Source organism: Nicotiana attenuata, chromosome 2 (genome assembly GCF_001879085.1).
Source record: "Nicotiana attenuata strain UT chromosome 2, NIATTr2, whole genome shotgun sequence".
Classification (NCBI taxonomy): domain Eukaryota; kingdom Viridiplantae; phylum Streptophyta; class Magnoliopsida; order Solanales; family Solanaceae; genus Nicotiana; species Nicotiana attenuata.
The window spans coordinates 57,661,401-57,674,829 of NC_031990.1; the positions used below are offsets into that span (position 1 = coordinate 57,661,401).

The 13,429-nt window shown below is 41.6% G+C and overlaps 1 protein-coding gene across 1 annotated transcript; it reads right to left on the reverse strand.

The window, feature by feature from the left end:
- On the reverse strand, window positions 10,874–12,810 carry LOC109220068. Its single transcript, XM_019384533.1, has 5 exons — window positions 12,649–12,810; window positions 12,194–12,605; window positions 11,770–11,996; window positions 11,418–11,721; window positions 10,874–10,914 (listed from the first exon to the last, which is right to left on the reverse strand). Exons 1-5 carry the CDS (start codon window positions 12,808–12,810, stop codon window positions 10,874–10,876), a joined length of 1,146 nt encoding a protein of 381 aa, XP_019240078.1.

Consider the following 13,429-nt stretch of genomic DNA (forward strand, 5'->3'; position numbering starts at 1 on the left):
AGCAGGGGTGTATTTTTGGTGGCCATTGGGTGATCGTCGCCGGCGGAAGCGATTTCCGGCCGGCGGCAGACAGCGGAAGGTGGTGGAGGGTGGTGGTGTGTAACAGAGGTATTCTGAGAGATGATTTTGGGGGTAGGGGGTTATTAGGACATTTATATATCAAACATCCTAGTTAGTTCCGGACCGTTGGATTGATCCAACGGTCATGGTTCAAAGGCCATTAAACGACGTCGTTTTGATATAACAAAGGCTGGACCGGGTATTGGGTTTGGACTGGATCGAGGGCGGGTTTGGGGGGGTTTGGCTTGGGCTCCGATCTCAGGGTTCTGTGTTTGGGCTGGGTTGGGGGCAAATTTGGCCCAAAACTGGGTTTTTTAACAAGACCCCATTTTCCTTTAATTTTCTTTCCTTTGCTTTTATTATTATTTTTTATTTTTTTTTCTTGATTTTTGTTAAATACAAAATTAAAACTAATAGACCTGATTTAACTCCAAAACTAAATTAATTAATTTTCCTAAAACTAACTAACCTAATTTAAAAAGAAAACTAGACAAAAATGTAAAGGGACTATTTTGTTATTTCTCTTGTGTTTTTTTTGATAATATTAATTAACTAGTGAAACTAAAAATATGAAAATCGAATTCTAAATGAAAATGCACTATTTTATTCTTTTTTATGAATTATGGCAACTAAAATGCACACAAAAATGCAAATAAGGCACAAAATCATCCAATTAATTCCTAAAAATTCAAATAATAAAGAAAAATTCTAATTCTAAGGAATTTTATAGGAGTAATTTAAGCGTGACAAAAATCACGTGCTCACAGTCGCACTCTTGGTTGTGCGGCTGCATTCACTTTTGTGCGGTCCGCACTGGGCAGTTTGCAGCCGCACTCACTTTTTTGCGCTCCGCGCTTCCCTTCTGAGAATGTTTTCCTACAACTTTGAACAATGATTTTGTATACATTATGAGCTTCAATTCTAATTGATTTCTATTACTTATGTGTTGTAGACAATGGTTCGATCACGTGGCAAAGGAGATATATCAAGAGCGAGGGCAGAACCCTCCCGAGGCCGGGGTCGAGGCAGAAGCAACCTTCCTCTAGCAATCCAAAGAGCAATAAGTAAGAAAGCCACATCCAATAGAGCCCGTGATACCTTTGAGACCAGTGAGTATGTACCATTCGGGGAAGCTTCCGAAGGTAACTCCATGCAAGCATTGCCGGAAGCCCAATCACAACAAATCCCGGGGAGATTTCATTTTGTAGATGAGTCATCTTCCGCTGCCAGTTCGTCTGAAGGTTCGAAAGAGGGTAGTCAAGATTCTGAGCCCTCTTCCTCACATGCCCCACCTACTCCAATCAACCTAGACGGTGATGATGATGTCCTAGATGATGGTAGAGGGGGCGATACTGCAGTGGGAGGTTTAGAGAGGTCAAGGAGGCCATAGATATGGGAGGACAGATTTGTCAGTGCCAATGTCTTTGCGAAATTTAGAGAATGGTGGACACAGAGGTCGCTCACTCTTGAGCGACAATTCTTGATGAAGGATTTGAACAAGCACAACCCCGATGTCCTTAGACAATTCCAGGAGCGCAAATGATGGAAATGGTTCACCCACAACGTTCTAGATGCAAATGAGCACTTGGTCAAAGAATTCTACGCCGACGTTGCTCACATTAAAAAGGGTACCAAGGTGACAAAAGTCCGAAATTTGAAAATCCATTTTGATTCCAGTGCACTGAACTCATATGTAGGGTTTGAAGAAGTACAAGCAGTGCAAAACTTGGAGAAGCTAGCTATGGGTGATGCACTTCGCCCATGGCTAGCTGAGATTCTGGCAATCCGAGGGTCAACACCTCCGTGGCTCACAACAGGGGTTCCAATAGTCCGAGCCACCCTAAACTTTGAAGCAAAAGGGTGGCAGACATTCGTGTGTAGCCGCATTGATCCATGCCTCAATGAGAACATCCTCCCATTTCCCCGTGCAGTTTTGGTGGCATCCATAATGGCTGGGTATCCGATAAATGTTGGTGCCATCATGTCCACCAACATCTCTTTAGCTGTCCAGAAGGGTGAAAGATCCTATCCGTACCCCAACTTCCTCACAGGATACTTCAAGGATTAAAAGGTGGAGCTGGGGAATTGTGACACCGAGGTAAAGGCTAAGAAGCTTTTTTTATGGTACCACCTCCAGGGAGCTGACAACCCGAATTCAAGGGTAAAGCTACTACCTCTGCTGGCCAGTCTGAGGAGCCAGAGGTAGTAGTTACTGATACAACTGCCGAGCCTTCCACAGCAGCCGGTACTTCCACCGGGACAGCAACCATGCCACCTTCATCTTCTGGACCACCTGCTTTTGCTAGACTATCAGTGCAATTATTAGTGCCGGCTTCATTTACTTATCCTCAAACTGAGCTGTGAGTCTCCCAAACATTGGTGAGTCTCAACAACTGGATGCAAGCAGCTACTACAACGCTGACTGATATATCTAGTACTGTTACAGCACAATCCTCAGCCCCAGCAGAGCCATAGGTACTTCCGTCAGTGGAGGAAACAATGAAGAAGATTATGGCCGACCAGAAGACTTTCATGGCTAAAGTGGTGGCACAAGGGAAAGTCATTTAGGATTTGGACAAACAGGTCAAGAAGATGCGGAAGTCTCAGGCATGAAAAAAGTTAGTGGATAGCTGAGAAAAGAGATTGAGAAGATTACATCTACCGATGATTTACCATTGGACCTGCTTATGGAGTCAGCAGCACCAGCAGCACAGGCACCACCAACAGTACCTGAGGCACCAGAGGCAGCAGCCGGCCAATTTGAGGAGCTGGCTGCGACTGCCCACACCGCTGAGGAGATGATCCAGATGCTCAGCAACCTTGTTGTCCCTCAGCCAGGTGATGATGAGATACAACTTAAGACCGAGGGTGCTGATGATCCTATGCAAACTGAGACCATATAGGGAGTTCTCTTAACTCTCTACCCTTTCCCTGTTCTTATTTTTATCAAGCATTGAGGACAATGCTTATTTTCATTTGGGGGTGGTCTATTTTGATTATTTGACTTTGACATTTGACATTTGGCCTGTAATAACTCTGATACTATTTTTCTTTCATCTTTACTTTTCTTTTGGTATGTGTACCCCATTTGATGTAGATATTCATTTCCCTTATGTATATATTCATTTCCCTTATGTATATATTCATTTGACTTCGGTTTGTATATTCATTTATCTCGCTTTCCGTAGTTTAATTCATAGCTTCTTTAGTTTGCTTTTCCTTAGTAGTATAAATTCTTATTTACTATAGTAGCTTCTTTTTAATTTGCTAGTTTCTTTTTACGTTTTGAGTGAGCAATACGCCTTTGGTTTTCTTAATGCCACGGTTCCTTCCAAAGGTGGATTATGTGTGAATCGGGTGGCTCTTCCCAACGATGGATGGCGTGACAACCTTCTTAAGGGATTGAGTCCGTTTTCTTTTATGTTTTGGCAAATATAGTAGTAATGAATAAAAGGGGTCTCAAACATGCTTCACTTGGTACTAACATATTTACCTATGATCGTATGGTTAAAAACAAGTTTGATAGAATATAAGGGTCCACCAAACTCTATAGAGAACCAGGTTCTCTATTAGGTCCAACAGTACACACACACACAACAGTAATTAAATGGCAAGAGGAATTTTATGTGGAAAATTCCCAGCTCAACGGGATTAAATACCACGACCTACCCTTGTAGGGTTTCAACTTCACTGTTGAGAAACTTTTAGATTACAACCTATGCAACCTAGGAATTAACCTCTTAGTCCCTCACTAACTTGTAATACTCTATTACAAGCCACTTTGTAATAACTCTATTACAAAGACTTTACAACATGACTAACTCTAGCCAATACTCAAACACACTGGTTTAAGGTTTACAAATAGGTTCCTATAGAATGCTTCTAAACAAGCTATATAGGAATTACAATTAAAGAACTATTACAAAGTTACAACTCAACTAAGGACATACAATAACTCTATGTGGGAACTGGTCCATAGTTGTTTTGTTCTTTGTTCTTGAAGCACTTGAAACTTGCTTACTGGATAGTCACGTTAATGAGCCTGTCAAATGTTCAAGTGATTTGTTTTACCTCCCTTGCATGCATATATACATGTGTGACATCACTTAAAATGATGCAAGAAAGGTAGGTAAAAAGTCTTCCCTGGAAGGTTAACTGCAACACTGTTCTGCACAGTAGCGTGTGCAGGCAGCAACTTTCCAGCTGAAAGTTGACTTTGTGCAGTCTTCTCGGGAACAGGTAGGGACCTGGTCCCTCAGCTGTTCCTTCCACTTTTGAAGGGTTGAATCATATTCCCCGCTAAATCCCATCCTGGGATCTTGTTATCTTGAGGTCTTGTAAATGTGCAACAGGTTCCTTATCTGGTTCTGGATAGTAAGTTTGTTTGATCATCGAAACATAAAGTAAAGTACTTGTAACCTATCAATTTCTCCCTTTTTGATGATGACAAACTTATAATTGAAAATCCTAGAAAGAGCCATAAAGAACCAAATTGTGAACCAGAATGACCTTAAGTTCCTCCTCAAGCTCTACATTCCCCCTTTATTAGTGCAATTATTTTTCCCCCTTTTGGCATCATAAAAAGATTAGAATCAGTGAAGCAAGAGGGAAGTCTAGTTATAAGTTAACTCATGCCACATATGTGCACACAGTCATGATTAAGAACAGAGCATAAAAGCACAGTACAAACAACAACAAGGGATAAGCTTGCATTAACAAAGTTTTGGATTTTACAGCAGGAGCAGAATCAATGTTACTACCACATCCACACAGTAGAACAAACAAACAAAAGTACCACAAGATATCATCAGAAGAACTGACACGGAGAGACTGGACATTGAGGGGACATAATCTAAGAGGCATTGGGAGGAGAAAGTTTGGAAGCAGAGGAAATTGTTTGGAGAACTAGATCCATATGAGCATTTGCTGACATTTGCTCATTGAGCAGTCTTTCTTTCAGGTCCTCCACTTGTTTCCTGAGACCAGTGTTCTCCTTAGTCAGGCTAGCAACCTCTTCGTTCTGAGAATGACTGGAACCAAGTGCCTCTTGCAGCTGACTTATCTGAGTCTCAAGGATAGCATTCCTTCCATTCAATTACCTTATCTCAGTAGTATCACTGTTTTGAGCATATCAACTGAGAAATAGTTGAAGTGCTTGCAACCCCTCCAATTTTTTCTATACACTCACATTCTTCAAGAGTGCTTTTTGAAAAAGTTTGCTAGGGAAACGTGGGTATTGAAAATCTTAAAGACCCGTAGGTTCCCAATTTTAAAGCAATTCTGGTTCTAATTCTAAGAAGGGGTACGGCGCTAGGCACCCAATTTAACTGGTCCGAGAGGAACCTTGAAGTGTTCGAAGACCTTGGTAAGAATGAACCCATATGGCAGCTCATGATTACCATCACTAAAATCAGCCACTTTGTTCATGTGCTCTATCATGATCCTAGGCAGATTGATGGTAGTAAAGTCATCCAGTGCTTCCATGAGGAACAAGTCTGCACGAGTGATGATGGATCGTCACTCAGCTCGAGGCAGTAACACTTTGTTTACCATTTCAAATAGCAATTGGTAAACAGGAAGGGAGGCCTTCTTCTTAACTCGTTCCCCCTGCTGAACCACTCTGTCCTTCAAGATTGCATTTCTGAAGTTCTGAGTGCAAACTCCTTGAACACTAGATAACCCTTCAACGGGCACACCAAGAATAGATCCCAGCAAAACAACGTCTAATACCATATCAACGCCATTTACCAAGGAGCAAATGTGACCATCCTCAACCTTGTACAAGTTGGCATAAAAGCTTTGAACTTCCTCCTCATATACCCTAGTAGCATCACCTGTGAACAAATGTGTCCATTGTTGGAAATCGCAGATCTCAACCAACTGTCTCATATCAGCCTCCTCCAAGACATCAGAGGCGCATGTACGCCCCCATAGTGCCTTTTGACTTCTCAATCTTTCTTTCCAAGCACTTTGCGGATCATCAACCTTGGTCTTCTTTGAGGAACCAGGTTCACCAGTAGTATCAGCCTTTCTCTAAGCAGCCTTGCGGATACCCTTTTTCTTGTTATCAGAATTTGTAGACTTTTCACCCGAGTCTTTCTCCATATTCTCAGTAGCAGCAGCATCAGTAAGCCTAGTGCGACGTTCCAAAAACACTGAAGATCTCCTTTTTGGTTTGAGAAGAACATGCTTTTGTGACAACTTCCTAGTCAACGTACTAGGTTCCTCTTCTTCTTGATCCACACTCACAACAGGAACTAACTCCTCATTTACAACTTTGCCATCTTTCACTAATTGTCTCGTCCTTGATTTTGTCTGACTGTTCTTAAGAGCAGAATCAAGAGCCTCCTTCTTTTGCAACCTTGTTGTGGGTTGCTTAGAAGTGGGCTCTTCACTAACAGCTACTCTTCGCCCAAGCAGACTAGAGATTGGTAAGTCATCAAAATCTTCCTCACTATTCTCCTTTTGATTGCCAGATGCAGGACCTGTCTCAGGCATGATTACATTCAGAGGCTCAATATCTAAACGAGGAGTGGGAGCAGGGTCAGTACTGACCTGAGGTTCCTAAACTGAAGGCGGATCAGGTCCTTTAACAGGTTCCCCAGTAGTATCTTCCTATGCCGAAGGATCAACAGGCACACGCTCACTATCCTCCTCAACAGGTTCAGATGTTTCCCCCTGAGTCATAAGACCATCCTCACTTCCTCCGACATTAAACCCCTTTAAATACGATGGACAACATATTTTCGATTGCTTCCTTTTCTTGCACATTCATGAGAGGCTTAGGAGAAATAGGAGAGGCACCTGTGGACTGAGGTTCGGGAGCAGTCTCTGTTGAGTCGATGACTTTATTTCTCTCAACTTGGTCTGTTTTTGACTTTTCTTCTATAGGAGAACTTGAGATTTTTTGATTTCCTTCATTCCCACTAATATTCGTGACATCCCTCTTTTTTGGCGAGGTGAGAGATGAGCTCTGAGCAACACCTCATGCGAGAGTTGATGCTGGGTAACTCTTGAGAGAGCAGGAACTTAAATGGGTAGGAGAGGAGATGAAGGGTGGGGGTGACTCTGTTCAAGGGTTTTGGTTATCAGTAGTGTGAGGAGGAGAGACTGGTGCGGATGTTTCGACTGGTGAGGACTCGATAGTACTAGAGATCGATTTATCTTCAGCCATGGTGAAAGGAGGAAAAGATTTTGTGACCTGAAGAGAGAAAGGACAAGGAACAGGTTTGGAAGTGTTGATGTGTGAAGTGTGGTGATGGAAATAGATGTATTTATGATGATAGAGGGATTGGTTAGAAAAAGGGCGGCAGGTCTTAGGGAGATGGGTCGATCTTATAACTGGTGAGGCGTTTGGGTTTAAAAAATGCAAACTAAATGCTGACAAGCTGATGATGTGGCACTTGTTTTGATTGTTCAGAATTGTGCATGAGAGAACATAGAAACTACTAACCAATGTCAGGAGAACCAGGTTCCCTGATTGATCTCTTGTCTGTAAGCTTTGCCCTTTTTACCAGTGTACAACTTCAAATGCTTATTTGCTCTATAATCATCAAGCGTGTCTACCTGTAATGGTATAGAGATGAGTTAGACTTTACCAGAAAACACCTTTTAGCTAAGTTTACCTGAACCTTTCTTTCATAGCCAATCATTGAGGGACCAGGTTCTCAATTGGGTTTTATCAACCCCAATGCTAGGCGATTTTGCTCAAAGTGTTCTCTGCTCAGGGCCTTGGTAAATATATCTAAAATTTGGTCTTTAGTGCTGTAGAATTTCATGCATATAAGCCCTTTCTCAACATTGTCTCTGAGGAAATGGTGACGTACATCAATGTGCTTTGTCCTCTTATGTTGAACCGGATTTTTCACCATGTTGAGTGCACTAGTATTATCACATAAGAGAGGCACACAGTCTGAGAATACTCCAAAATCTTCCAATTGTTGCTTGATCCACAAAAGATGAGCACAGCAAGAGGCAACTACTACATATTCAGCTTTTGCAGTTGAAAGTGCCATAGAATTTTGCTTCCTTGTACCCCATGAGATTAAGTAGGAACCCAGGAAGTGTGCCATCCCAGAAGTGCTTTTCCTGTCCACCAGATATCCATCATAATTAGCTTCAGCATACCCAATAAGATCAAAACTGTCTCCTGAAGGATAATAGAGGACCAGGCCCTGTGTTCTTTTGAGATATCTCATTATTCTCTTGGCAGCCTTCAGATGAGATTCTTTTGGATTGGATCGAAACCTTGCACAGAGACCCACGCTAAAAACAATGTCTGGTCTGCTTGTAGTGAGATACAATAGTGACCCTATGATTCCTCTATACATGGTTTGGTTTACAGGGGTACCAGGTTCATCTATGTCTAGACGAGTAGGTGTTGCAATGGGCGTGAGGCTTCAATATCAAACCTTTTCAGCAGCTCCTTGATGTACTTTTGTTGACTTATCAATGTTCCTTTCTTAGATTGCTTCACTTGAAGTCCTAGGAAGAAATTCAGTTCTCCCATCATACTCATCTCAAATTCACTCCCCATGAGTTTAGCAAATTCTTCGCAGAGAGAGTCAGCTATGGCTCCGAAGATGATATCATCGACATACACCTGAACAATGAGTAGGTTCCTCCCTCGTTTCTTTCGGAAAAGAGTGTTGTCAATCTTCCTTCTTGCAAAGTCGTTTTCCATAAGGAATTTTGACAATCTTTCATACCAAGACCTGGGAGCCTCTTTTAACCCGTACAATGCCTTATATAGTTTAAACACATGATCAAGGTGTTCGTGACACTCAAAACCAGGAGGCTGCTTGACATAGACTTCTTCTTTTAAATAGCCATTTAGAAATGCACTCCATATGAGATGCAAAGGCAATCAGAATTCTAATGGCTTCCATTCGAGCTACAACAGCAAATGTTTCATCATAATCAATCCCTCCTTCCTGATTATAGCCTTGAACCACAAGTCTTGCCTTGTTTCTTATTGTATTTCCAAACTCATCAAGCTTGTTTCTGAATACCCACCTGGTTTCTATAATGGTTCGATCAGCAGGTCGAGGAACCAGGTGCCATACCTTGTTCCTTTCAAATTGATGCAACTCCTCTTGCATGGCTGTGATCCAGTCTGCATCTTTTAGCGCTTCCTTTATATTTTTGGGCTCTATTTGGGAAAGAAAAGCTGAGAAGGCAAGTGAGTTCCTTGGTTTTGATCTGGTTTGAACTCCTGAGTCAAGAGGAGTGATTATGTTGTCAAGAGGATGTGAGCTTTTGAACCTCCAATTTGGTGCCTGAGTATCATTGGTTGAGGAACCAGGCACATCTGACTGGGATTCTTGAGCGTTTCTTACTTCACAGAGTGGGGTTCCTTGGACTGCATCAACAACCGTGTTTTCTGCTTCAGTTGTTGTAATTGAGGGACCAGGTTCCTCTCCAATTGATGGAGATGTATTTGCATCTTCTTCACTGATTCCTTGACATGGCTCATTATGTCTGCCTTTCCATTTGCCATGTCAATTACTTCACCTGGCATAGATAAGGGCTCTCCATCTTGATCAATATGTTTGTCCTTTTCACAGGAGAGGTGAGCTTCATCAAAGATCATATGAATGCTTTCTTCTACACATTGAGTCCTTTTGTTGTAGACTTTGTAAGCTTTCTTTGAGATGAGTATCCCAGGAAGATTACTTCATCACTTTTGACATCGAACTTCCTAAGAGCTTCCTTTCCATTGCTATGAACAAAGCATTTACACCCAAAAGTTCTTAGATGTGTCAGCTTGGGCTTCCTTCCATTCACCAGTTCATATGGAGTTTTGTTCAGAAGGGACCGGATCATGCACCTGTTTACCAAGTAACACACACTATTGACAGCTTCTGCCCAGAAATATTTTGCGATCCCACTGTCAATTAGCATTGTTCTTGCTATGTCTTCAAGAGTTTTATTCTTCCTTTCCACAACACCATTTTGTTGAGGTGTTCTTGGAGCAAAAAAATTATGAGTGATCCAATTTTGGTGCAGAATTCATCGAACTTCGCATTGTCAAACTCCGTCCCATGATCAGACCTGATGGAGGCTACTTTATTACCCATCTTCACTTGGATCTTTTTGACAAAGGCAACAAACACTTCAAAGGTTTCATCCTTGGTCCTAAGGAACAAGGTCTAGGTGAATCTGGAATAGTCTATCGACAATTACAAAGATGTACTTCTTTCCTCCTCTGCTCGGCACCCTCATAGGTCCACAATGATCCATGTGAAGGAGATCGAGTGGCCTTGCGGCGCTGACTTCTTTTTTGGGCTTGAACGAAGATCTGACTTGCTTCCCTTTCACACATGCATAACACACTTTGTGATCCTTGAAGCTTGATTTGGGCAGACCACGAATTAGGTCCTTCCTTACTAATTTGTTCAACAATGTGAAGCTTGCGTGACCTAGCCTCATGTGCCATAGCTTAGTATCATTATCAACAACGCTTAGGCAACTTAAATCGCCATTCTTCAGCGACTAAAAATTAGTTGCATAGATATTCTTGTATCTTTTTGCCACGAGCACCACCTCACCTGTAACCAGGTTCCTCATTGTGCAGATTTTTGACACAAACTCGACTTTGTTTCCCTTGTCACAAATTTGGGAAATGCTTAGTAAGCTGTACTTCAAGCCGTTCATGTAGTACACATTTTTGATTGAGTGAGAGAGAGACTTCCCAATCCTTCAAACTCCTAGAATGTATCCCTTCTTGCCATTCCTAAAGGATACACTCCCTCCTTGCAGGGCCTTTAGTGAAAGGAAATCATTTGTACTTCCAGTATGCTTTGAGCAACCACTATCCATGTACCGTTGTAGGTTGCTTCCTTTCATTGTTCCCTGCACAAGAAGATTAGGAGTTAGCTTTAGGAACCCAATCCAATTTGGGTCCCTTGTAATGAGGAAAGGGGTGAATAAGGGATCTTTTGGTCCATGCAGGCATTATGCATTTTTTAATAAGGACCAGGTTCTCTACTAGTAGTTACTTTTTCAGCAAAGGCTTTTTTTTTTCTGCTGTGACTGATATCTGGCCTTATAGTTTTCTTTAAGATTCCCATTCTTACTGCAGTGGGTGCAAAGCCAAGTGTCAGGTATCGTAACGTACTTGCTATGAGGGTTGTAAGGGATCTTTTCCCTTTGAAACCCAATCCTCCGCCTATTTCCCCCATTGTTTGAGTACATGGTAGTGATAGCATCAGAGGACCAGGTCCACTTGAGTGATTTTTCAAGATCACTCTTCACTCTACCTAGGTCTTCTTGAAGTTGTTTGTTTTTCTCAAGCTCGACACACAGACTAAACTACACTGTCTTTAGCTCATTTTCAAGCTTAATGTGTGCCTCACTTGCAACTTCCTTTCCTTTTTGATAACTTTCATCCCTACTTTTCATTGTAGGTTTCCCAATGGTTTCCTTCAAGTCCATTACTACCACAAGAAGGTCATCTTCTTGTTCTACATTTTTAATCCTTTTCTTTAAGACATTTCTTACTTTCTTCAGGTTCTCAATTGACTCTCTTAGATCGACTGCAACTATTACTAGGTCATCTCTAGACTGTTCTGCTTCTCCTAGTTCAACTGTTAAGACATCTCTGTCATTTACAAGACTATGATAAGCATGGATTAGCACATTTTCCAAAGACATGAGTTTCTTAGGAGAATAAGATTTTAGATTTCTTTGAACATCTAGAAAATTTACCTCATCATCATCATCGTCATCTTCATCGTCAGATTGGGCCATCAAAGCAAAAATTGAATCATACTCGGTTGATTCACTTTCTACTACCATCATAAAGCTATTACCTGGTTCATCATCTTCTCCAGATTCGCTTGATGAATCTCCCCGTGCAGCAAGAGCTTGTTTCACAACATTGTCAGCGGCGTTTTTTCTATTGAAGCGTCTATTAGGAACCAGGTTCCTTTTGGCTGCTTTGTCAGAGTTGTTCTTGTACTGATCCTGCTTTAGGAGAGGGCAATCCTTGATGAAATGTCCTGGCTTTCCACATTTGTGACAGAGATCATAATTCTTTGGCTTGCTAGAACTTCCCTTTTTTAGAATGCCTCCATTCCTGCGAACCATCTTCTGAAATCTTCTTGTTAGGTATGCCATATCACCATCTCACCACTTGACTCGTTGTTTTCTGTTTTGAGGACCAGGTTCTTCTCCTTCTTGGGCTCTCTTATTTCGCTGTCTTTCTTCTTTTTCATCTCATATGTCTTTAGATTGCCAACAAGTTCATCAATAGTTAGCTCCTGCAGGTCCTTTGCCTCTATAATGGCATTCACTTTGCTTTCCCAAGAACTGGGTAGCACGTTTAGGATCTTTCTGACCAGCTTGTTTCTTGGAATAGTTTCACCAAGGGAGTGAAGCTCATTAATGGTGGAGGTCAACCGGGTACGCATTTCTTGGACATATTCATTGTCTTGCATCTTTAAGAGCTCGTATTCAGTTGTGAGCATGTCGATTATGGATTTCTTGACTTGTGTTGTTCCTTCATGAGCTGTCTGCAGGGCTTCCCAGATTTCTTTGGCTGACTGACATGCTGATATTGTATTCATCCGGTCCAATACCACATACCAGAATTTTCTTAGCACGAAAGTTCTTCTCTATGGCCTTTCTATCTGCATCATTGAATTCTTTCCTTGTCTTGGGAATGACTACTGGTGGGTCACCAAGGTTTTTGGTAGGAACAAATGGTCCTTCACATATGACATCCCATAGCCCAGAATCTTCATCCATGATGAAGTCATGCATGCTAGTTTTCCACCATCCATAATACTGTCCATTGAACCTAGGTGGTTTGTAAGTAGACTGGCCTTCTTCAAAGTTTGGAGGAGCAGCCATCAGGATCCTTTCTAGGGGTTAACCTGATAGAAAGAACCTGCTCTGATACCAATTAATAGAATATAAGGGTCCACCAAACTCTATAGAGAACCAGGTTCTCTATCAGGTCCAACAGTACACACACATACAACAGTAATAAAATGGCAAGAGGAATTTTACATGGAAAATTCCCAGCTCAACGGGTTTAAAAACCACGACCTACCCTTGTAGGATTTCAACTTCACTACTGAGCAACTTTTAGATTACTACCTATGCAACCTAGGAGTTAACCTCTTAATCTCTCACTAACTTGTAATACTCTATTACAAACCACTTTGTAATAACTCTATTACAAAGACTTTACAACATGACTAACTCTAGCCAAGACTCAAACACACTGGTTTAAGGGTTACAAATGGGTTCCTATAGAACACTTCCAAACAAGCTAGATAGGAATTACAATTAAAGAAATATTACAAAGTTATAACTCAACTAAGGACATACAATAACTCTATGTGGGAACTGGTCCGTAGTT